Source organism: Gracilinanus agilis, chromosome 3 (genome assembly GCF_016433145.1).
Source record: "Gracilinanus agilis isolate LMUSP501 chromosome 3, AgileGrace, whole genome shotgun sequence".
NCBI classification, from domain to species: domain Eukaryota; kingdom Metazoa; phylum Chordata; class Mammalia; order Didelphimorphia; family Didelphidae; genus Gracilinanus; species Gracilinanus agilis.
Window position 1 is genome coordinate 134038778 of NC_058132.1, and position 26959 is coordinate 134065736.

Below are 26959 nucleotides of genomic sequence, written 5' to 3' on the forward strand. Positions count from 1 at the left end.
CCTTTTCAATTTTATTTTTCTTTTCAGACTCTATGCTCAAATAAAACTGAGCATTTCCTTTACCTGTCCCCATTTTTCATCTTTCCCATTCTATTCTCTTTTATATATGCTCTTTGCAAGTCTGGAAAGTCTTCCTCATTCCTAACCCACCTTCAAAGTTGCCCCTTCAACATCTATCTCAGATGCCTCTTTTTTATAAATCTTTCTGATTCATCTACCAAAAGATGATCTCTTCCCTTCCATAACTATCTTGAAGTCAATTTCACTTCTTCTACACAATTAATAACTATCCAATTATATTTTAGTTACTTGAGAAAATGTCTCATTCTTTCATCTGTACTCCTTGAAATGAGGAGGGCTTTTTTTGTTTTAAATTCTGTTTACAATACCTCTCATGAAATAAAGACTTAAAAAACATTTGTGGTACCAAACTGAAATGTATTAAGAGTTTGCCTAAGTCTATTTCCACAATTTTTATTTTACATTCAAACAAAGGTATACTTTTCTATGAAATTCTGAGAGTAGGACATATGATTAGAATATGACAAGTCCAAAACTTGACTTTGAAAAGTTAAATGCGAACCTATCAATTTACAATCTCTTACATTTTAAAAAACTCTCATATCGTTTCTGCCTCTCCTACCTCCCTCTCTCTGTCTCTCTCTTTCTACCCCCACCTCTCCCTATCCTTCTCTCTCGCTCTCTCACATTAATGGAAATATTCTACAGTAAGAATCAAAGAAAATCTTCATGATTTTTTTAAAGCCATCAAAAATAAATGTACACTACCATTTAAAGCCATCTATTGCTCTTATAAAAACTTTTATTCCTGAACCCTCAAAGGGATCAATGACTAGAGAATAGCAAAATAATAAATTATCTTTCTGAACTCAATATTATTCCACATAGTATTTTGCCCCTGTCAGTTTGAAATAAAGGGCCAGTCTGGCACAAGAGATTTTTAATCCTTATTAAAGAAAATATTGTCAGGAATTTCCTTGGCTTTTTCAAATTCCATCCAAATAGAAAATACATTTTAAATTTTAAATCATACCATTTCTCTAAACAATAGTTCTGAAACTGCTTATGATTGCATTTTCTAGGAAAAGCAAAATATTAGAAAAAACTGGTCCATTGAGAATCTATTTGCTTAAGAAGTAAATATAAATAGAGCAAATTCAACTCACGATCTGATATGTGGGAAATCTTCTTCAATTTTGCTTCCTGTATTTTTAAAAATCTGTAATGCAGCTTCTGCTACCTTTTCATCATCCATTTTTAGGCAAGCCAGAAGAGATTCAAAAGTTTCAGCCGAATGAAATGAGATAGGATGTGTAAATGAGAGTACCTTTTAAAGAGAAAAAATGATTTTTAAATGTTCACATTTTTTATACTTTCATAAATGTTTAAATGTTACTTTTTACAAAATCAGAGATAACACATAACAGACATATTATCACAAATAATTTGATGAGTAATCATTGGCTTGATTTAAAATTCTGCATCTGTTCTTTTTTTAAACCCTTACCTTCCATCTTCGAGTCAATACTGTGTATTGGCTCCAAGGCAGAAGAGTGGCAAGGGTAGGCAATTGGGGTCAAGTGACTTGCCCAGGGTCACACAGCTGGGAAGTGTCTGAGGCCAGAGAACTTAGGACCTCTGGTTTCTAGGACTGACTCTAAATCCACTGAGCTACCCCAGCTGCACCCCTGTTCTTTCATCTGTAAAATGAAGTGGTTGGACTAGATCTCTGAGTTTCCTCCCAACTATAACATTCAATGATTCTACTACTAATTATAGGTTTATTAGAAAAGACATTGTTAACTTTAGTTTGTAACTCTTCCTTCCAGTGTTACTATAACTAAACTGGCTTAGATAGGAAAGAACTGATCTTACTTTTCAAAAAGTCAAGGAAAAGTTTTAGAACCTTTAAGAACTCTATTAAGACATTTAAGAGTTCAACAATGGGCAAAACCAATGCTACCAAAATTAGAAGGGAAGCAACAAACTGGGAAAAAATCTTTATAACAAAAAACTCAGACAAAGGGTAAATTTCTCAAATATACAAGGAGCTAAATCAATTGTACAAAAAATCAAGCCATCCCCCAATCAATAAATGAGCAAGGGAGATGAATAGGCAATTTTCAGATAAAGAAATTAAAACTATCAATAAGCACATGAGAAAGTGTTCCAAGTCTCTAATAATTAAAGACATGCAAATCAAAACAACTCTGATGTATCACCTCATGCCTAGGAGATTGGCTAAAATAACAGCAGGGGAGAGTAATGAATGTTGGAGGGGATGTGGCAAAATTGGAACATTAATGCATTACTTGTGTAGTTGTGAATTGGTCCAACCATTCTGGATAGCAATTTGTAACTATGCTCAAAGGTCTTAAAAAGACTATTTGCCTTTTGATCCAGCCATAGCACTGCTTGATTTATACCCCAAAGAGATAATAAGGAAAAAGACTTGTACAAAAACATTTATAGCCGTGCTTTGTGGTAGCAAAAAATTGGAAAATGAAAGAATGTCCTTTGATTGGGGAATGGCTGAACAAATTGTAGTATCTGTTGGTGATGGAATACTATTGTGATCAAAGGAATAAAAAACTTAAAGAACTGGAGGAATTCCATGTGAACTGGAATGACCTCCAGGAATTGATGCAGGGTGAAAGGAGTAGATCCAGGAGAACCTTATACACAGAGACTGATACACTGTGGTACAATCGAACATTACAGACTTCTCTACTTGCAGCAATGCAAGGATCCAGAGCAAGACTGAGGGACTTATGAGAAAGAAAATTAGCCACTTTCAGAGGAAAAACTATGAGAGGAGAAACACAGAAGAAAAACAACTGTTTGAACATATGGGCTGATGGGGATATTATTGGAGATGTAGACACTAAATGATAACTCTAGTCCAACTATCAATAATATGGAATTAGGTCTTAATCAATGATACTTGTAAAACCCAGTGGAATTGTGCATTAGCTACTGGGGGTAGGGAGGTTTGGGGGAGAGGGAAAGAACATGAAACATGTAACTATGGGGAAATATTCAAAATAAAAATAAAATAAAATAAATTTTAAAAAAGAGTTCAACAATGCAGAAAATTCTTATATAAAAATCCTTCACTCATTTGATCATTTAAGGCTTTTCTTTAAACGAAACTATTGTACTGTCCATTTCTTACTATATCTTTCCTGTCTCAATTTCTGATAGATAATAATCCATACTCAAACTGTAACCTTGATACAATGTAATTGCCTGTTTCTCTTCCCATCTCCTTGATTATTCTTTCTTCTCTATTTTAATAGCTCCTCCTTTTAATTCTAGCCACTCTCCAAGGCTTAGTTTTTCACTAAATATTAAAACCTTTTCAGAACTCTCAAACACTCTCACAACTTGAGGGAATCCAGAATATGAGATAGGCTGCAGAAATATTGGATTTGAAATAAATACTCCAGCTTCAGATCCCACCTCTGACAAACTGTGAACCATAAACAAATCACTTAACTTCTCTTACGCTATTTCCTCATATATAAAATATGGAAAATAACTTCATAATTATTATATATGTACTTATCTCATGTGATTTTTGTGAGGATAAAATGAGAATGCAAAGAACTAAGAAAACTTTAAAGTAGTATAAAAATGTTAGCTGTTGCTATTATATCATCTCATCTAACTTCCTCATTTTATAAGCAAGATAAGTGAGGTCCAAAGAAGTTAAATGATGCATCTCAAATTAGACCAATAAGTGACAAAGCAGGGCCTGGATTTTGTCTCCTACCTAACATGCTGGCTAATGCTTCCAAATGACATTTTCAGTCACAATTTTTCACTCTCAATCCAATATCTTCAGCTCTCTATAAGAGATTGGATGCCAAGTTATTACCTCAGATATATAAAGAAAGGTAAATGGCATAGTGCATAGAGTCCTGGACTTGAATTCAAGAAGATCTGAGTGCAAATCTTGCCTCAAATGATTACTAGCTATATTTCCCTGGACAAGTTACTTCTCTCAGCCTCAGTTTATTCATGTGTAAAGTGGGATTGATAATAATAGCAAGTGCCTCGTGGGGTCGTCCTGAGAATCAGCTGAAATAACATAGGCAAAAGGGCTTTTTAATAATTTAAAGCACTACATAAACTACTACTATTATATGTTTTTTAAATGGGCTTTAATACTTTCTTTCTTTCTAACTTGCAGCATCTCTTTATCTATGGCACTGCCATCCCCTGAAAACTTATTGGCAAGCTCATAAGCTAAAGAAAAGTTTTCTTTGATTCCTTCCTTACTCTCTATGTGTTCCTTCTACCCATTTTCAAATAGATCCTACACCTACTTCCAATTGGCTACAAGATTCTGTCAATTCCTCCTCTATAAAAAATTAAGATGCACAGAGTTAAATGACTTGTCATGATAATGTCAATGGGGATTCAAACCCAGTTCTCTTGGGTACAAATCTAGTGCTCTTTGAATTATGTCACCCACTTTAATTAAGCTCCCTATATATTTTTAAATTCCTGAGTACAGGGCTAAAATAAAAGCTCAGGAACAAAAGTTCTATCATAATCTAGGGCAGTGATGGGCAAACTATGGCCCAAGGGCCAGATGCGGCCCCCTGAAATGTTCTATCCAGCTGCACAACATTATTCCTAATCTGACTAATACAATTAGTAGGATATAATACAATGAAATTTCTAAAGAGTTGCCTTAGAAACAGACTGACATGAACATTTCTTTTCCTTTGGATCCCTCTTTAAAAGTTTGCCCATCACTGATCTAGGGAGTAAAATCATAAAAAGTTCTAAACTAATCGTAACCCCTCCCCCCATTCAAGGTAACAGGTTTATGCAGAGCCATCCCCATCTCTTTCTTTTTGGAGTTAGAAAAAAACAATTAAGAATCTGATGGGTGATTTATGGGTCATAGATTGTGGCAACATTTCCCATTCTCACACCCAATGGTAAATTAAATAGGCCATGGGGAAATACAACATATAATATTAGAGAACCATAAGTATAACTTAAGATAATTTATATTTAAATATGCATTAACTTTTTAAAATGTTATTAATAGTAATATTAAAAATAGCCCAGTTTAATTTCATGGGATTAAAATGATGAAAATGAGAATTACTGTTGCATAATAATGCTACATAGTCTATGCAACTGTAAAATGGGAAAAGTACAATTATAAAGTTTAAAGGAAGAAATGTCTATTTTCCATTACATATACAATCATATTAAGAATATATTAAATGCAATACCAGTCAACATACAAAGGATTTATGTTAACAGGTGCCAAGGATACAAGTAAAAATAATGAAACAGCCCCAACTCACTAATGGGGAAGACATAAGAATGTGCTCAATGCCAAAAGTTACTTACCTTAAGCAATTCAAGGCCTGCCCTAATTGCCTGATCAGTTGGAACACCCTCATCTTCATCATCTGCTGTTCCATCTATTGACTTGTTCACTTGTTTAATAAGAGCACTAAAAAAAAAAAAAGTCACCACTTTGAAAAATCAGGTACCTCTTCCTACCAAAGTACAAGAAAAAAAATCTTCAAATTGTTCTTTCACATATATAAATTATATACTTCATATACATTCAAATTAGAATTCCATATAATTTCATATGGAAAAATACCATAAAGAAGACATTCAGAAATACAATCACCTTTTCAAAAATATTATTTCTTTTATATTTACTTAAAAGGAAGAAGAATTTAAAAGGATATTGATTTTATTACTGAAAAAAACCTAATATTTCTTAGTTAGCACTACCTAGAGAATATTAGAAAAATCAAATTTTATTAAAATTATAAAATGATTTGATGATATATTTGTTAAAGTCTACCAACATTACAGAGGCAAAGAGTAGTCAAAATAAAATCACCTCTAATTATTAGTTCAGTAAGCTGGCTAGTTTTGAGGGCAATCAAGAATATAAATGGTCTATTCCTATTCCATTTTAAAATACTTTCATATAAAATAAAAATATGGAAAATTATCACAGTAGTAAAGACATAGTTGGAGCTCAGGATATTAAGAAAAAAGAGCTGCAGTGGATTGAGAGCCAGGCCTAGAGACGGGAGGTCCTAGGTTCAAATCCGGCCTCAGACACTTCCCAGCTGTGTGACCCTGGGCAAGTCACTTGACCCCCATTGCCTACCCTTACCACTCTTCTACCTATAAGTCAATACACAGAAGTTAAGGGTTTAAAATAAAAAAAATTAAAAAAAAAAAAAAGAAAAAAGAGCTGTACAAAGTATTATAGAAATTTAGAGATGTAAAGGACCTTATAAGCCCTCTATCTAAGCCATATCCTGAAGGAACCCCAACAAAAACATGCTCAGCAAAATGGCTATCTAGAAAGGCAGCTTATTTCATTTAATTAATTAACTGTTAAGCAACTTTTCACGACAGGACAGCCTAAATGAGCCCTTTACAACTTTCTATCCATTGTTCCAGGTTCTACCCTTAGAGGCTAAACAATACTATTAACACGCTCTTCCCAACTGACCTTCAAATCTTAGAACTCAGCTATCATACCCTCCATTCCTAACCACCACCCTAACCCTTTTCCCCAACCTTTCAGGTTAAAATATTCCCATTCCTTCATCCAATTCTTCCTAAAAACAATTCCCTAAGGCAAGCCTAGTATGCTCCCAATATTAAGGTTTCTTCATATAGGTGCCACACTTAATTTGGACACCTGATTAGCTTGGCACACCACTGGCTAAGAACCCCAAAGTTCAAATGACCCAACAGCCTTAGCCTCCTCAGTAGAAAAGTTTATAGGCATGGCCCTGCAGATCCAATCTGATTTAATTTCATTAGACTAAGCTAAATATTTCAGCCTGTCAAAATCTTTTTGAATGCTTTTACCACCCAATGTGTTGGCTTTAACCTCTCAGTTTGTGTCATCTATAAATCTGATGAGCATGCCATCTGTGCCTTTATCTAAACCAAACATATCTTTGGGATATTCTATTGTAGACTTCTAAATAGACAGCATTTTGTTTTTAAAACCTTCACCTAAGAAAAGCTACAGCAATCCTTACTAATGAAATTTTTATAACCCATGAAACTGTTGTACTAATACGACACCTTTTTTTATATTTGTTCTCTTTTGAAAGAAAAAAATAATTATGACTAATTATGACTATGTTCATTAAAAACACTATAATGTTTTGCCCTTATAAATACTATAATATTTTTTTCCCCTGATTTTAAGTGTTTAAAGCAGGGGTCGGCAACGTATGGCTCGCGAGCCATATCTGGCTCTTTTGAGGGCCAGATATGGCTCTTTCTGCAGGAGCCATAAATCAATTTTTTTCAGGCGCTGTTACAGGAGCACGCACAGTGAGCACTGTACAGCTCTCACGAAATTACATTTTAAAAAGTGTGATGTTTATGGCCCTCACGGCCAAAAAGGTTGCTGACCCCTGGTTTAAAATATAGCTTTATTGGATCAAATTATTACATCTTCCCTCAAAGCCATAAGGATGTGCCACCTTACCCTAGAAGTTTTCCCTGATTCTGATGCTTTCCTTGATAGAAAGTAAGCTCCTTGAACGCTGAGAGAATCTGACTTCTGTCTTTGTATTTCCCAACATAGAAGGACCAGGGTTCAAATCATTCAGTCTCTAATATTTAATCCTTTATAGTTCCAATATTAGTCATTTCTAACAACATAATACAATCAAATATCACAATCTACTCAGTTATTTCTCCTATTCAATTACATATATGTTCTAGTTATCGTGTCACAATAAAGCTTCCATGAATATTTTTAATTTTCTCCTCTCAGAACTAGATAAATCTAACCAAAAATGAATAAAAAAGAAGTTAAGGAGATGAACAGAACCTTAGATAAATTAAATGAGATAGATATCTGAAGAGCCCACACACACCTGCATGAGAATTAGTGGCAGATATAAGTCTGAGTATACACATAATCCAAATATAGTTTCTGGTGGAACAATGGCTTAGAAAGCATAAATATCCTGCAAGAGTCTTACTTCAACATTTATCATATTATGGAGGTAATCCTGCATCCCTGGGGGGTTGTGGCACTAGAACAAAAATTCCACTGGATAAGACCAAAGAACTTGTTTTGGAAAGAATATGTTTTGGAAAGACAGTTGCTGCTGCTTTAGGACCAATCTTGCAAAATATGTTCCTGGTAATTATATGTTAACTGAGAATCTGATGGGTTAAAATGATTTAATTTACATTGCTAGAGCAGCTATGATTTTTATTTTAGAAAACAAAATGGAAAGATACTTTGAGAGCTGTAAAGCTGTACATGGTCAGTGACCTAAAGATCTCATTACTAAGGTTAGGCCCTAAGGGCATTGTTGAGAGAGTAAAAAAGCTGTGTATGTCTGAAAGTATTCATGTAAGCTTTAAAAAAAGTCTTTAGTGGTAGCAGTTACACAGTCTTCAATGGTCAAAACCAGGATGCCACCTTCGTCTTTTCCTTCCCCTCACCTTAGTTGTTGTGACTGTCAATTCTACCTACTTAACATCTCTTCTCTCTATTCCCTTTTTCACCAAATTAGTATAGGTCCCTTTAGTGGTATCAAAATCAAAGCAAGAACCCTGAATATACTGACACAGAAAACCACAAATTAACACTATCCATATTATACTGTATTTTACATTTCCTAATTACACTTAAATCTGGTTCAGGGTACAACAGGGAATTTTATAGCTAGGACTTAAGACAGATGGTCCATACCAGAGACTGACATCTTATCAAGGACTTATCAAAGTGCTACCAGGCAATATGAACCATACTCAAAGAAAATTCATAGGGTCACAGATCTAGAGAGGGAAGGACCCTCAGGGGCCTTCCAATTGAATCCCTTTAATCTACAAATAAATGAACAACGGTCAGAGAAAGTCTGATTACTTGCCCAAGGTCCCATTGCTAATAAAACTGACATATCTTATAAACAACCAAAGAAACTTTGAGCTTTAAGGTAATTTAGAAGATAATAAATCTCTATTTTAGAAATGAATAACACACAAGAGTCTAAAAAAGCTTATTTCATACCTTAATTAGGAAAAGAAAGGCACATAAGCTAATTGACAAGAGAAAGAACATTAATTTATTTTAAATGGAATTTGGGTAGAGGGAATCAAAAGCATAACACAAAAAAGTGAAAAGAAAAAAACTCCTAACATGCCTTTAACACTTCAGTCTCATCATAAACACCATCACAACACCTCTGCATGACGAAAATATTTCAGGCTTTAGGCAAATTCATTTTTAGGATCATTTAATACAAAATTTCTAGGATAATGAAAAAGTAAAAATCTAACCATTTTGGAGAGAAATCTGGAATTATACTCAAAGAGTTATTAAATTGTGTATACCTTTAGCTCAGAAACACCACTTTTGGGATTATTTCTAAAGGGGAGCAGAGAAAAAGGAAAAGAGACTGTATATTCTATAATATTTATAACACTTCACCTTATGGTGGCAAAGAACCGAAAACTGAGGGAATGACCATCAAATGAGGAATGGGTAAACAAGTTGTGGTATGACTATGATAGAATACTACTGCTCCATAAGAAATGACAATCAGGTTAATTTTTCAAAACACATTGGGGAGAACAGGTAGGTGGCTCAGTGGCTTGAGAGGCAGGCCTAGACAAGGGAGGTCCTGGGTTTAAATCTCATATACTTCCTAGCTGGGTGACCCTGGACAAGATACGAAACTATCATTGCCTAGCCCATACCACTCTTCTGCCTTGGAACCAATATGCGAAATTGACTTCAAAACAGAATGTTTTTAAAACAAACATGGGAAAACCACAGAAATGAAGTATGAAATGAGCAGAACCAAGAAAACATTACATACAGCAATAGAAATATTGTCTTAAGAATGACTTGTGTATGACCACCTCCAGAAAAAGAACTGATAAATAGAAAGAATCATGACACAGTTTTGTATATAAAGTTGTCCCTTGCTATATTGCAGTTCACTTATTGAGGCTTCACTGTATCATGGAGTTTTTGCTTATATTGTGGGATTTTGTGGATGAATACTATACTGTACACAATGGAAATGCAATATGCTACTACAATTTGCTCAAGTTTGCCAACATGAAACTGTACACGGCACACTATTGGCTGATGGAATGAAAGGTGACCAACCACAACACTGTGTTCTATATCCTGGGTGCTGATTGGCTCAGTGACTATAGGTTAATAACAGTGTGGAAAAGGTTTATAGGAGAGTGGGAAGGGTTTATAAAGCCTTTATATATAAATAATAAAATAAATATAATGCCACTACTTTGAGGATTTTCAGCTTTTGCAGGGGTCTCTGTAACATGACTCCTGCAATAGGTGAGGGATCACTGTACACATATCTTTTTGCCAAATGATGACTTCTCTACTGTGGGATAGGAAAGGAGATATCTGGGAATTTTAATGTAACAAACATATTTTTAAAAGAAAAGGGAAGTGAAAAACTAACAGAATTGAGTTCTTATATACCTTTCCTTCAAGGAGTATAGGATAAAAGGTGTGTCTATAAAATAAATAAAACACATAGCTAGCCAGTTTTGGAAATTAGAATTTTTTTTAAATAATTTTTGTATGAACTTTTATTCAATATTCTTTAAAATAGTTGACTGAGATATCTGTGCTAAATGGTACATACTCAATAGAATTTTTCTAATTACACTTTGCTTGTCATAAAACTAATTTCTATCACTTGAGCTTTGCCTTTTGATGAGGAGAGGTGATGTAAATATGTTAAATGATGAGCAAAATCTAAGCCAAGTAATATGACAGTTATTCCATTAATTCTATTAATAATAAATATAAATATAAAAGATTACTATAAGGAATTAATAGAAATGGCAATGGCAATGAAATAACATACATAAGGTATGAGAGAGTTCACAGAATAAGAGACATTCAAATACCTTATAGATTCAGTATCTATATGCACTGGAGCTATCCTCTCCAGGAGGAACTTAATCATTTCCAGAAAAGGATTTGTAGGCTGTTTGGGGTTGCCCAACTTCTTGGTAATTTCACGCTGTAATACATATTTTACAATATTAATGACATAATTTTTAAAAAATCATTAAAAATCAAAAATATCAAGCTGCCATAAGAAAAACAACTAACATCTAAGTGAAAAATTTAAACATTAATATAATTTTTAGTTATGTTCTCTCACCTATCAAATTTAAAATGTAAGAAAATTTACTAAACAGTTCATAACTTTTAACCTAGTGATCCCTTTAAAGAAGATATATTCCAAAGAAGTTAGTACCCAAAGGAAAAATTTTATAAATAACAAAATATTCAGAGTAGCACATTTCTCTATAGAAAAGTACTGTGAAAAAAGTAACTATCACCTGGTGAATGAACAAATTGGATTCCATGTATTTAAAGTATTACTATACTTTATGATATGATGAATATGATGAATTTAGACACACATCAGTAGACTTGACTGACTTGATAGAGAAAGTAGAGTACAAGACAAAATGACTAGCGTAATTTAAATGAAAAGTACACTAAAAAAACTTCAGAATTCAAATTAAATTAAGTTAAAATTGATCTCAACAGGTAGATGATGAGAACACTTTCTGATTAGTTATGAGGAATAGAGATTCTGCTTAAAATGTGATTATTGTCAGTTTTTTGTTTTTTTTTCTTTTGTTTCATTATTTCTTTAAGGGTGGATTTAAGAGGAGTGCAAGAGCAACTGGCAAAAAGCTGATATAAAAAAAAAGATCAATAAAACATTTTAAATAAATAAAATATTATATATTTGAAATGTTATCCTTACCACACATCCTTCAGCTTGTTTGCAGGAACATGTTGGACTAACAAGCATTTCTAACTGGTTTCTTATTTTCTCATCATCTTCTAAAACTTGTGTAAATTTTTTCATAAAATCCTGAGCCTTACCAGGATCGGGCAAATTTCCTTTAAACAAATAATGAAAATAAAATTAAACTATAAAAAAGGCATTCTCAAAATCCGATATTATAAACATTTTATATTAACTTTGGATGTCAATTTTGGGATTACATATCCTAAAATGAATGTGATTTTGAGAACAGGGCCAGTAAACTAAGAGCCAAGTTTTCATATGAAGAAGGCTAACTTGTTTATAACCAATTAAAAATTTATAGAACTGAATTGTATACTAAAAAGATAATCATTAAGATGTAAAAACTAAATTGGAAAAGAATTAACTGATTAATTCTAGGTAGTTTTTTAACAGAATGTACTAAATATCAAACTCATAGAAATGTTAACTTCTCCAAAGTAATTTTGATTTTAAGATCATTAGACAGATTCAGCCCTTGAAACTAGTGACAACAATTAATGTCTTAATAGTTGTTTAAATGATGCTGTTTTACTTAAATTGGTTTTGTGCTTGGTTTTGAACATTTTGTCAAAAAAAGAAAAGTCTCACACAAAGAGATTATTATGATCATTTGCAAAGAGCAAAGAGAGAGCAAGCAGCTCCAGATAGTACAACCACTGCAAAATGGCTACAACATTAAGAGAATCCTTTGTAGGAGTCAGCATTGTTCTCTTACCTTCCTCTCAGTATCCCTGTATTAGCAAAATATGTGTTAAAAATAACTAATACTCTTTGTTTATATGATAATTTATTCTTTGAGTTCTTATGCTGAAGAGAATGTCAATGATCAAGCTTAAGGATTAGAACACAGTAACTAACTTGTAAACTAACAAATTTATCTAATTTAAAATATCTGATGTAATTTGTTTAATAAGATACAAATAGCATTAGATGGATTTCTAAATCCATATCTTAAATTAAAAAATCAAAGTCCATAAATAAATCTAGCTATAGCAACTGAACATTAAACAGAGGTGACATAATATGGGAACTTCCTCTATCTCTTCAGAATGCAATGGATCTATAACTCAAAATTTGAGAGTTGACTGAAATGCAAAGATGCTGAGGGATTTGGCCCTTAAAATAGCTATTTTAAGAAGTGAGATTTGAACACTCCTTTTCCTAACTCCAAGTCCAGCACTCTAGCACTTAAGCAGATTCCTTCTTTAAAATCTTCTTCCTTCAAAATTCATACTTTCTTAGGTCACTGTCTATGTTCAAAAACCATGTTTTCATTTTTCTTCAACTTAATACACATCACACTCAAGTCACTTGGACTAACCAAAGCTGAGAATCTGGAGATGACAATTTACATTTTAAATTCTACAAAATGCTTTTACATATATTGTCTCATTTGAGCCCCATAATCTTCTTGTGAAGTTGGTTCTCCAAATATTATTACCCTCACTTTAAAGATAAGAAAATCGAATCATGGAAAGTTAAGCAAGCTACTCATGTTCACAATGCAATTAAGTGACAACGAAGAGAAAATATAGCAGAACAATATTTTTGTTTTTTTGGAAGTGAATGGAAGGAATGATTTATAGATAGCCCTTATCTTTCTTCATCTCCTACCAGAGAGAATAAATTTAATCAGAATAAAAATATCTTGAGCTGTAGCATTCTTTTTCTTTGTTCTCTATGTTCAATAAAAGGTATTCCTGGTATCTGATCTAGAATAATTTTGAGTAAAGAACTATTATCAAATTGTATTCTCATACAATTAATATATATCCTTACTCTAAACTTTAGCTCATCAGAGGGTAAAATGTGCAGTTAAAGCTATACAAAATTCACATTTCAAGAAATGTAGAAAATTTTCTTTATATTCCCAATATCTTTGTGCCCTCTAGTTGGCTGGTTCATCAGAGAACCTCAATTTTAGGTAGGATGCCTAGGCCAACTATATTGCCATTTCTCTCTAGATGCATACCTGACTCTTCAGTCTTTCTCTTCCATGTCACCAGGCTGAGTAAGCATCATTTTTTCTCCAGTACCTACTCTCCCACACTCCCAACTTTCAGCTCCCTTTTACCTGTTGTCTTCCCCCAGCAAAGTGTTAGCTCTTTAAATCTTTTTCCTGCTTATATTTATATTGCCAGAACTTAGCAAAGTCCCTGGTAAATAAGTGCTTGAAAAATTCTTGCTGCCTTGACATGAGACAAAAGCAATGATAAATTTCCTGAGCTGCATAATACTAACATAAAAATGTGTTTTTCTCTTCTTTCTGGTACATTCAATTAACCTATAGGTGCATTATTTGTTACAGAAAACATATTTCCTAAAAAGAAGGAATGGAAATATGGGTAATAGAATAATTTTACAAATTTTTATAATATAAGCCAACCCTTTAACTATCAACTGTTCAACAAATATTTATTAAGCATCAATTAGGTGCTTAGGAAATAAAAATAAATCATGTAACAATCTCTGCGTTCTAGGAACTGTCATTCTAGGGATGTGATACAATATGTACACAAGAAAATACAAAGTATACTGAGTAATTTCAGGAAGGAGAAAGCATGAATAATTGATATGGATTAGGAAAGATCTTATAGAAACATAAATGCTTTAAAGGAAGAGATTCAATGAAGCGGAGGTGAGGAATAGGTACATTCCAGAAGTGGGAGATCACTTATCTAAGGCAAAGAGAATATATATAAAATGTTAGGATAAAGAATTCATATTTCATACCCTAGAGGCAATGAAAACCACTATGTGTGTGTTAGTAAAGGAATAACTTAACTTGGTGAAACCTATGTTTTAGTAATATCAATCTGGAAGCTATATGGAATACAGATTGTTGAGAAAAGGTTATTATAGTCCAGGAAAAAGATGATGAGAATAGGAACTAGAAAAGGATTAAAGTGATGTGGTATTGAAAAAGAAGAAAGAATAAAAAATGACACCACGGTTACAAGCTTGGTAACTGAAAGAATGGTGGTAGTGCCAAAAGAAATAGAGAAGCTTTGTAAAAAGGATCAGCTTTGAAGGGGAAGGATACTTTATACTTGCTTCAAGAAGCACTAGATTAGGATTCAGCAGACCTACTTCCTACTCATGTCTTCATTGCAACAATTCTTGTGACCTCGGGTAATTAACTTAGAAGCTTTGTATTTATTATGGAATCCACAAAATGAGGATAAAATCTCTTCCTGATTTTCAGATGAAAAAATGAGATCATGAATAGCTCAACATCCTAACTCCTAATGAGGTTATAGTCAATATAACCATAGAATCCACACCCTACACAGAGAAGCAATGTCATTTACATTCTGGGTGCTATATTTTAAGGAGGACATGAATAAATTAGAGGGCATCCCAAAAGATAGCAACAAGGATGTGATAGGACTAGGAACCATGTACAGGGAAAATCTGCTGAAGGATCTGGGGATTACACTGAAAAGGAGAAGACCTTGGTTCAATAGGATAGGTTTTTTTAAATATTTGAAGGTTATGTGAAAGAGGGATTCTATGTCATATTTGGCTCCAAAGTCCAGAATTGAAAACCATGGGTAGAAATTACAAAAAGGCAGACTTAAGTCTCTTGATGGCAGAAAAAAAACTCTGACCATTTGAGGTGCCCACAAATGGAACAGACTGTTCTTGAGTCAGTGAATTTTCTCTCCTTATAGGACTTCTACCAGAGGCCATATGGCTTACTTGTCAGGAATACTGTAGGAGAATATTCCTGTTCTGATCCCTGTTGGACTACTTGATACCTGAGGTAACTTGCAGATCCCAGGTTCTGTGATTTAGGAGTCTCAACTCTGAGAGCCTTCCTCTCTGAAATCCTCCAACTCCATTCCCTACTTTTTTTTATCTTGACTCCTCGGGCAGTTCTCCGTGTTTTAGTGACTTTTCATTACTGGGAAGAGTATATATGCCCACAGCAGAAACATATAAACCCAGAGCTGAAATAAATCCCTTCATTTTACAGAGGAGGAAACAGAGAGCTGGAGAAGTCACTTGCCCCAGGTAAAATTCTTAGTAAATGGTAGAGGCAGGATTTGAATCTGGGTTCTCTAACTCTAAAAAACATCATTTTTTCCACTTTATTAGTCTACTACCTAAACAGGGACTGAGACTTAAAGGAATGATAAAATAAATAGGATTTAAGCATTTGTGTAAGGGGTAGGGGCTTAGTGGATAGAGAACCAGGCCTACAGATGGGAGGTCTGAGGTCCAAAGCAGGTCTCAGACACTTCCTAGCTATGACACCCTGGGCAAGTCACTTAACCTCAATCTTTAGCCCTTACTACCTAATATTGATTCTAAGACAGAAAATAAAGATTTTTAAAAAATAAAGAGTATGTGTAGAAGAGTGAGATTTGGAAAAGAGAACTCTCAACTCTCTAAGAGACTTGAGCAAAAGTGGAGAGAATGAAGAATGAAGAAGATTTTTTTTTTGAGATATAAAGTGAGGAAGAAGAGCAAGTTCATAATAGATGTCTTCTATTTCTCAGGAAGGTAGGAGGCAAGGCCCTCCACTGAGATGAGGTAGAAAGAGGTAGTTTAGGAAGTCTAAGAAAAAGAGGATAAGGGGGCAGCTGGGTAGCTCAGTGGATTGAGAGCCAGGCCTAGAGACGGGAGGACCTAGGTTCAAATCTGGCCTCAGACACTTCTCAGCTGTGTGACCCTGGGCAAGTCACTTGACCCCCATTGCCTACCTTACCATTCTTCTGCCTTGGAGCCAATACACAGTATTGACTCCAAGAGGGAAGGTAAGGGCCCCTTAAAAAAACAAACAAATAAATAAGTAAATAAACAAAAAGTTTAAAAGTTTAAAAAAAAAGAGAAAAGAAAAAGAGGATAAGATTCTGAAAAGCCCATGTCAGAAATGTGATATAAAATAATAAAGGGTTGCTATGTACCACATGAAGATCCAGTTTAGATTATGTAACATAAATTTACACTAAGGTCAGTTGCATGGTTACTTGATTTTCTCCAGGTATATGAATCAAATGGGTGATGGGATTTGGAGTTAAAGAAAGGGACAACTAATGATAAAACAGAAGGGCAAACTATTCAAGTATAGTTAATATTGTATGGATGAATAAAGAAAAAAAGAGACCAGAACAAGGGTAGATAGACTGGAAGTACAGAGGGGGAAAGAGAGAATAAAGAATATTAAATCATGGTAAATATTGAAAAGGACAAGTATGAGGTAGATGGTGAGATGTAAGAATATAAGGTTATAATAATGTAGAGGGATTTCAATAGTCTGGAAAAATTATGGATAATGTTCATTCTTATCAATGGTATGAACATTCCCATATGTGGTAGAGGTAGAATGAAATTGGTAGAAATGAGAGTTATATTCATGAGAACGCCGCCATTCAGTGTGTTTGTGGAGACATAAACATGCTACTATCCAGAGAACTTCTTTCCTAAAATATCCAAAGTATTACACATAGAAAAAGAACATCAAAAAATTGCAAAATACAAAAACTAGCAAGAAAGGTAGCGAAAATGAGAGTTTATCTACTTTTCCTATATTGTCATTTGCATGCAACTACACAAAATGCTTAAAATTCACATCCAAAAGGGTTATTTAAATTCAATCTTCAGAATTATATGAAAATACTTTAAATGACTTACTTGTAATTATCATCACTTTTGAAAATATGGCTTTACCACTGGCATCTGTCTGTAAGTAAAAAAAAAAATAAAATTGTAAATCACTGCAAATAATTTTCATTATATGTAAATATATAAAAGATTCTTTTTATTTCATGAGCTTGAAGAATTATCTGCTCCACATGGTTACATAAATACTCAATTTAATAAACAAGTCCTAGGGAGTTAATGTACGGAAGCCAGGAGAGTTTAACTGACTTGCCAAGGATTGCAAACCACGTAAGAGTCAACAAAGATATAAAACCACATAATTTTGATTACAAGTTTAACCAGTGCTCTATACCATGATGCCTCTATAATTTTCATTATAAACTAAAATTTCATTAAAAAGTTGACTTTTCATTACACATCATTTCTGAAAGCATGATTTGTTGATATTCTCCATCCAAAAGACTTGGGGCCATTGATAAAATGCAAAGTAAATGTTTTCTGTTGATATGCATTGATAACATGTCAATATTCAAGTCCTGAAATGATATTTAAAACAAACACAACCAAAATTCCAAAAACATCTTTACCTTATTAGTTTATTTTCTATTCTGAAAAAAAAAATGCTTGCCAATTAGATTACAGCAGATTTTCCCAAACAAAGTAAACCTAGGTAAACTATAAACCAGTTTCTCTCATCACTCTACTACATGCAGGAACATCAGGGCTTAAAATTTTCCTGATGCTTTTCCAAAATATTATTTGTAGTTAGCAGATATGATCTATATAACTCACTGACAAGCTTTCATTTATTTATGCCAAGGCAACACAAAAATTCCAACTTAAAAAGGCCTTAGTTTTAAAAGTGCAAATAAAGAAAAAAGAAATTATCTATCTTTATTTAAGTTGGTAGAACATGGTAAAGCTGAATTCTCTTTGAAATAATACTCAAATGGTAGAGGAGCCAAAAGGCAGAGTAACAGAAAATGATAGAAATAACAAGAGCAGGAATCTCAAAGCAAGAGTCTGCAATTCTATCATTCTGAACCAATAAGAGCTTCCTCACTGGATGATAGTGGCTAAGCCCAGAAGCAGTCTACAGTTGTTTGGACCCAAACTCAGATCAAGAACTTGCAGAGCTCAGGCCAGCAGAAGAGCAACCAGATATTACCTTGATACGAACCATTTGGGTAGCACTGAAAGCTTAAAAAACTGAACATCCCAAGAAATCAGCAGAACCAACCCAGGTATTCCCCCCAAGAAATGCATAGAACCTTGCTCCAATATAAGTGAAAGATAAAAAGTAGACTGAAAGAATGAAAAAAAGCAAAAAAAAAGAATCTCATCATAAAAAGCTGTTTCAGTGACAGGAACAGGATACACTCAAAATTTAAACATAGAAATGAATTACTCCAAAACATCTACAAGCTTAAAAACATAGGTAGGAAATAAATTTAACTAGAATTTTGGTCATAAATTCTTCCCTTCTCCTTAGAGGTGACAAGTAAACTATTCTATGTAACTCTAATTATGGTATCACCTTTTATGTCTAAATCATATACTTATTTTGACCTTATGTTGGGCATAGGATATGAAATATTGGTCTATATCTAGTTTCTGCCATAGTATTTTCCAACTTTCCCAGAATTTTTTTGTCATATACTGCGTTCTTATCCGGAAAGCTGGGATCTTTGGGTTTATCAAATACTAGATTGTTAAGGTCATTTACTCCAATATATTGTGTATATAATCTATTCCACTGATTCACTATTCTATTTCTTAGCCAGTGCCAGATTGTTTTTATGACTCAATTAGAATTTTGTAACAATTTTTATAAAGCAAGAGTTTTTTTTTAAGTTAAAATGATTATTTTTATCAACTAAACGATATTAGAGGAAAAAATGTTAAAGAAAAGCCATTTATGCTATAAATATTTTTGTACAAGTCTGTTTTTCTATGATCTCTTTGGGGTAAAAACCCAGCAATGGTATTTATAAAGAAAAACCAGGAAAATGAATTAACAGGAGATATAAAATCTTGTCCAAAAAACAAATTCTCTGAAACTAAGAATCGACCAAACAGAAGGCAGTGACTCCACATGGAAAAACATGAAATGCTAAAACAAAATAAAAAGACTAAAAAGAGAAAATATCAGTGATCTCACAGTTAAACAAAAAAACAAAAAATTGACCTGAAAAACAAATCAAGGGGAAAAAGTACTACTGGTCTACCTGCAAGCCATGATCAAAACAAGAGCCTAAATTCTAAATTTCAAGAAATGTTTAAACTTCCCAGAGCTCTTAGAACCAGAAAGGAAGGTGGAAAATGAAAGAATCCATAAGTAACTTACTGAAAAGAAACCTTAAAATGAAAGTTGTTTTTTTTTAAACCCTTACCTTCCATAAGGGCTACGCAATGGGGGTCAAGTGACTTGTCCAGGGTCACACAGCTGGGAAGTATCTGAGGCCAGATTTGAACCTAGTACCTCCCATCTCTAGGCCTGGTACTCAATCCACTGAGATACCCAGCTGCCTCCAAAATGAAAGTTTTTAAAGAGAATTATGGCCAAAGTTTTTAGTTTCCAGGTTAATAAAATTTTTTTTTACTTCAGTCAAAAAGAAAGAATTCAAGTACTAAGCAGCCATGGCTACACATCACATATGATTTAGATGCCAATACCCATAAGGAAGCAGAGAGCTTGGAATATAATATTCCAGAAGGCAAAGGTATAGGCTTATTTGTAGTCAAGAATAATTTACCAAGCAAAATAATATAATCCTACGTGGGGGAAAAAAAACCTTTTATTGAAACAGAGGACTTCCAAGATTTCTTGATGAAAAGATCAAAGCTTCACAGAAACTCTGAAACTCAAACAAAGCAGTTAATTTTTTTTAAAACGTCAACAAATCAATAATCAAAAGATTAACTAAGAATAAACTCCTTACAATCTAATTTGGAGAGATGATTGTGTTCCCTCTAAACCATATCATGAAGGGGGTGGGGGTGGGGGAGGCCACTGAGGGGTGGGCAGGTGCAGTGGCTGGCAGTTGGACTTTTCAACTGAATTAGTCAAAGGAAGGAATAATATATACACAGAATTCAGTGCAGAAACATATTCCACTCAAAAGAGAATTAAGAGGAAAAGGGGAGGAACAATAAGGGAGGTAGGAGAGATGGTAGATTAAAGTACTCCTGGGGGAGACATTCTAAGAATGTATAAATATATGTATAGCTCTTTATGGGGTGGCAAAAAAATGGGAATCTAAAGGGGCATCCATCTTTAGAGAATGGCGGAACCAATTAAAGTATATAAGTGTGATGGAATACTAATGTGCTGTTCGAAATGATGAAGGGGATGTTTTCAGATAAAAATAGGAAATTTTCTATGAAATGATACAGAGTGAAATTAATAGTATCAGGAGAACCATCTGTATAATGTTAATAATATTGCAAAGACAAAGAACTTTGAAAGTCTTAGGAACTCTAATCAGCACAATGAATAACTATGATTCTAATTTCTCACTAGTCCAAACATGAAAGATTCAAGAATACAGAACGAGACATTTTTTTTTTACATAGCCAATTATTTGTTTTGCTTGACTATACTTACTTATAACAGAGATTTTGAAAAAATCTTTCTTTCTTTCTTGGGGGGAGAGGGGGAGAGGAAAAGGGCAGATTTTTCCTTATTGAAAAAAATAAACAAAAATTGTGTATCCAACAAAAAGAAATGATACTCAAATGGATCTGTGATCTCATTAATTATTAACTGCAAAATTTATTAACTGCAAAATTTTCTCTGAAACCTATCTAAACCTATCCATACTGTGCAACTTGTGTCTATATTCCCCTAAGTGAGCAACAGCAGATTCACCCAAACTGCCAAGGCCCTCCTCTCACAGGTAACATGAAGACCAGTCAATTGAAAAATATATGCAATTAATACTCCCTCTTGCAAGACAACCTAGTATATTTGTCTTTTTTGTACATATTTCGTTGATGGTACCTTTTTGTCACTCAATGCTAAATCACTAGTGTTCTATGAGTTAGACTCCAACAACTTTACTCTGGAGGGATTTTTCTTCTATTCATCTTTGGTTTTTATTCATTCATTATCCTTATACAATTTCTAATACATACATGTATACACACATACACACATATATCTCATCTATCATCTCTATGTATATACATACAAATTCACATTTATACAGATGGCCAGATAAATGAGCTCTAGTGACTTTATCGAATTATGATGTCATAACCTTGACAATAAACACTTTTTAGAATGCAAAATAATAATAACCACATGAAATAATGTTCCAAATTATCAATAAAAATACAATAATAAAAATGCAAATGAAAACAACCAAGTTTCATACTACATTTAGAAAAGAGACAAAGATGACACAAAATGGCAATAATCAAGTACTGATGGAGCTGTGGGAAGATAAACACACTAATGCATTATTGGATAGAACCGTCAATTAGTATAACTATTTTGGAAAGCTGTTTGGAATTATGCAAATAGAGTGAATAAAATGTCCATATGCTGACCAAGAGATTTCATTACCTGGTTTATATCATAAGGAAGCCCCTGACAGGAAAAAGTCTTCATATATGCCAAAATATTTATAGTAGCAATTTTTGTAATAGCAAAATATTAGAAACAAAGAACATGCCCATCAACTGGAAAATGGCTAAACAAAATTGTGACACATTATCATAAAGGAATATTGCTGTATTATATGAAATTATAACTATTATAAAATCAGAGAAGCATGGAAAGATCTACCAAAACTGATACAGAGTAAGTGAAAAGATTTGTTTCATCACACCCAAAATGGCAAATAATATAAATGAGAAAACCAGTCCTAGAGATGCTTTCTTAAAAGCAGAGTAGAGGATGACAATGTTTGAAAACATTGTTTCATAAACTTAAAGCCATTGGAATCATTATGGATCAGAGTTTCTAAGTCTTACAAAGTTCTATCTTTATAGTATTGTTGTGATTATATAATTTGTTCTCCAGGTTCTACTCCCTTCACTTGGCATCAATTGTCTTTTCCTGAATAGTAGCAGGAGATCTCAAAAAACAGGTGCAGAGAAGTATTTGTACAAGTTAGGAAGCAGAGTCACAGAACACAGGCCTTCAGATGAAATAATTCCATTTTATAGTAATTTCTTTTCTCACCACTATCCCTTCATTTCCCTTCCCCTCAAACCATTACCGCAAAGCTATTTTTTTTTTTATCCAGAGCAAGAGGCTTTTAAATTAGAAGAAAAAAAATAGGTGACATTTTTATAGCATCTTAAATTTTTTTTTTCATCTGAGCCTCAAACTCAAAAAACTACTATTGGGATTATAATCCTTTTACAAATGATGAAATGGAGACTCAAAAAGATTATGTAATTTGTCCATAGTCAAAAAACTAGAAAGTTAAAACATCAAACCAGGCCTTCAAAATCTCAGGTCTAATATTTTTTCCACTCTATAAAGATTTTTAAGACATTGTAAAAGTGTTCTGGATGTAAAAGAACAAGAAACACAAGGATACTTATCCCTCATGATTAGATGTCATGTTTTCCCAATTATCAGCTGAGAGGCATCCTGTTATAGTCAATAGGAAGTCATCTTAAAACCAGAAAGATCTGAGTTCAAATCCATCCATCAACATATAACAGCCATATAATTGTGGGTTAAGTCAGTAACCCTATCACTGTCCCAGGCAATGCTCTGAGACTGTAAGTTGCAGAGAAGATGTTGAGTTAAATTGGTAGAGAAAGTTCCTCACCTGGAAATTTCCTCTACCAATTAAATTACAGATCTGATTTCTATTTACCTTTTAAATGATTTATCACTAAAAAATAAAAATAAAATGTAAAGGTGGTTTGGACTTCTTTTGGTACCTTCGAAATGTAAAAACTCTTAAAAGAAGAGATGTCTTACACCACAATATACAGGAGAGAGAGAGAGAATTTGAATATCCTGAGGAGAAGAGTTGATGGCAAGTTAAAATCTAGGCCCATGACGGTGAATCTATGGTACACATGCCAAAGACAGCATGCAGAGTGGGCATGCAGGACTGTCCCCTGTAGAACTGCTACCTTCCCCCACTCTCCACTGCACCTCTGTGCTTATTCCCTTCTCCCCTGAGCAGAGTGCTCAGGCCATGCCCCTTCCTTTCTCCTGCCCCTATCTGAGACTAGGGGCTGAATGGGGGTAGAGGGTCTCCTTTCCTAATACCAGTACCAGCCCCACCCCCTAAAAGATCTCCACTTCCTTCCTTCCTGGCCAGCTGCCAGTCTGAGAGTGACCCCAACCCCCAAAGGCTAACTGTGCTCCCTCTGCCCCTTGCTCCCAGCCCCATGTGGGTTGCAGGCCAATAAGCAGGCAGGGCTGGGTACAGGGGAAAGTCCCTATGGCCACAGGACGTAGCTTGTCAGGGTGTCAGCTAGTTGGGAGCTGGCTGGGCCCATCCACAAACAGAGTTGGGGATGCTGAGTCTCAGAGCTGCCTACACCCTAGCCTTGCACCATCTTCCCAGCCCACTGAAGCCCAGCAGTAGGCCCCTCACTCAGCCAGCCCTTGGGGCAGCTGGATGCAAGGGTGAGGCCCCATGGCTGCAGGAGGAGGCTTCCCCAGGCTAGAGGGAGCTGGGAGCGCAGCCCTGGCCCCCACCTCCTCCAAGGCAGGGGAGCAGGGCACTGTAAGCAGAGGGGAGTGGGGAGTGCTACCGCCACACAGTCTAGGGGCCAGGGCCAGGCAGGGGGTCCCTAAAAGGTTCACTATCACTGCAACGATTTAATCAGCCTAAGGAACTACTAAATGAAACCTCAAATAATGACAAGCTAAATATCTCTAACTCTAGTCTCAAAAACTGGCCTATAAAAAATGAAAGGTTAAGTGGCCTATCCCAAGTCCTCAAAAAAGCACACATGAGATGTAGGACAAGCATACAAGTCTTCCAAACTGCAACTCTGGACCTCTTATCCCCTTCGATGTTCAAACTGAGAAAATAATGGTTCCTTCAACACCAAAAATAATTTAAGCAACCAAAAATAAAAAAAAAATTACACTTACTTTGGGTTGTTTGATTAAATCTAACAAATCCTTTACTTGATGACGGAGAAGATTTTGACATTTCCACATTTCATTCAATGCTCTGAAAAATATCAACAGATAAACATAAACTCCAAGAGAGAACTACCTTGATAATAACTCTAAAAATATTTAAATGTTTTAAATATGTAGCATTCATAATTCCTAAATAACTCCAAATTTACATCATTTTATTTAAAACTATAGCTATTTTCCAACTAATTACTATACTACAAATGTCCTATAAAAAGGTCAACAACTGCATTATGAGCAATTATGCAAGACTATAACCAAACAGTAGCTACAATAATAGAACACAGATAAAAAAAATTAAGAAATTTAAATGAAATAATGCCCCCAAAAAATACATATGCTATGATTTGTGAACAAAGGCAGCAACATCGACTTAAAGAGGAAATCAGACCTTTGTAGATATGTACAAGAATCAAAATATAGTGCCCGACCCCCAAAAAAATCATCACAAGTTAACCAAATACAAAATTATAGAATTAAAAGTCAAGAAAAACATTATACCAATATTTGGTTCATTTTGCTGACATTTATGTGTGTACACATATCTATGTTATCAACAATCAATGAAGATGGAATACCTCCAAATTTATAAATCTTAAAAGAAAATACTGAAATACACAAATGAAATTATTTGGATATATATATGTGTGTGTATGTATGTATATATATATATATATAAATATGTCTATATATCCTCTTTTTTCACATGTAATTGTAAATACACACACACACACACACACACACATACACACACACAGCCCTTCCCCAAAAAAAAATTTAAATCTGATCCTTTTCAAGACTTAATGGCTCATGGGTTGAGAGTCATGCCCAGAGACAGGAAGTTCTTACCTTACATGCTGACTTAGGGAGGTTATAAATTTTGTGTAGCCCCGCCTCTCATGCTCTTGATCTGATCAGTTTGGTGGTGTGAGGTAAAAGCCAGGAGACTATTGCTCACATGGTCATAATTTTGTTAGATAATNATATATATATATATATATATATATATATATATATAAATATGTCTATATATCCTCTTTTTTCACATGTAATTGTAAATACACACACACACACACACACACACATACACACACACAGCCCTTCCCCAAAAAAAAATTTAAATCTGATCCTTTTCAAGACTTAATGGCTCATGGGTTGAGAGTCATGCCCAGAGACAGGAAGTTCTTACCTTACATGCTGACTTAGGGAGGTTATAAATTTTGTGTAGCCCCGCCTCTCATGCTCTTGATCTGATCAGTTTGGTGGTGTGAGGTAAAAGCCAGGAGACTATTGCTCACATGGTCATAATTTTGTTAGATAATTATTTTTGTTACTTCTATTTCCTTTTTATTCCTTCTACTTCAAGTGATTATTAATAAACTCTATAGAATATAATTCTTGGAGTGTTAATTTAAATCCTACACTGTGTGATCTTGGGCAAGTCACTTAACCACCATTGCCTAGCCCTTACTGCTCTTCAACCTTCAAATCAATACATAATATTGATTCTAAGACAGAAGGTAAGGATTTTTTTTTTAAGTTGCAAAATGTACTTAAAAGTGTTGACGTGATTAAAAAGGGGGAGAAAGGGCCTATATAAACAAAAATATTTATATTTTTATATTAAAAATATTTATGATAGCTCTTTTTGTGGTGGCAAAGAACTGGAAGCTATGGGGAATACTATTTACTAAGGAATAGCTGAATAAGTTATGGTATATAAAGATTATGGAATACTATTTTTCTAAAGGAATCATGAAGAAGATAGTTTCACAAAAACCTAGGACGAATTGCATGAACTGATACAAAGTAACATGAGTAGAACTAGGAGCACAATTTATATAATAACCGTACTGTAAATAATGAACTCTTGAAAAAAATTAGCAACTCTGATCAACAAAATGACCAACCATGCATACAAAGAACTCCTAATAAAACTTGCTGTCTACCTCCACACATAGTGTTGATGAACGCAAAATGAACCTTTTCTCTTTTTTTAAACATCTCTAATGCAAGAATTTTTTTTTGCATAGCTGCCAATATCTGTAATGGATTTTGTTTTTCTTGTCTTTTCAAAGGTTTTGAAGGATAGAGAATTTGAAAGTAAAAATAATATTGAATGGAGGAAAAAGCAAGAGCAATCTAATTTCTGATGAGTATTTTAAATAGGCATATGAAAAACTTTAACTGATAAGTAAGAGAAATACAAAATAAAAACAACTCTGAAATTCTATTTCATACATGTTAGATTGGCAAAACTGACCAAAAAAGAGACAAGACAAATGTTGGAGGGGCTATCAGAAAACAGATATATTAATCCACTATT

The 26959-nt window shown here is 34.0% G+C and overlaps 1 protein-coding gene across 1 annotated transcript in view; it reads right to left on the reverse strand.

Moving 5' to 3' along the window:
• Nucleotides 1-26959, reverse strand: part of PDS5B (PDS5 cohesin associated factor B) — a 154548-nt gene that overhangs the window by 70282 nt on the left and 57307 nt on the right. Inside the window, exons 14-19 of the mRNA XM_044668269.1 lie at nucleotides 24583-24664; nucleotides 17532-17580; nucleotides 11844-11983; nucleotides 10966-11081; nucleotides 5401-5506; nucleotides 1188-1348 (exon numbers count right to left, since the gene is read on the reverse strand). Coding sequence (XP_044524204.1) covers nucleotides 1188-1348; nucleotides 5401-5506; nucleotides 10966-11081; nucleotides 11844-11983; nucleotides 17532-17580; nucleotides 24583-24664 — 654 coding nt within the window. The remainder of the gene's footprint in view (nucleotides 1-1187; nucleotides 1349-5400; nucleotides 5507-10965; nucleotides 11082-11843; nucleotides 11984-17531; nucleotides 17581-24582; nucleotides 24665-26959) is intronic.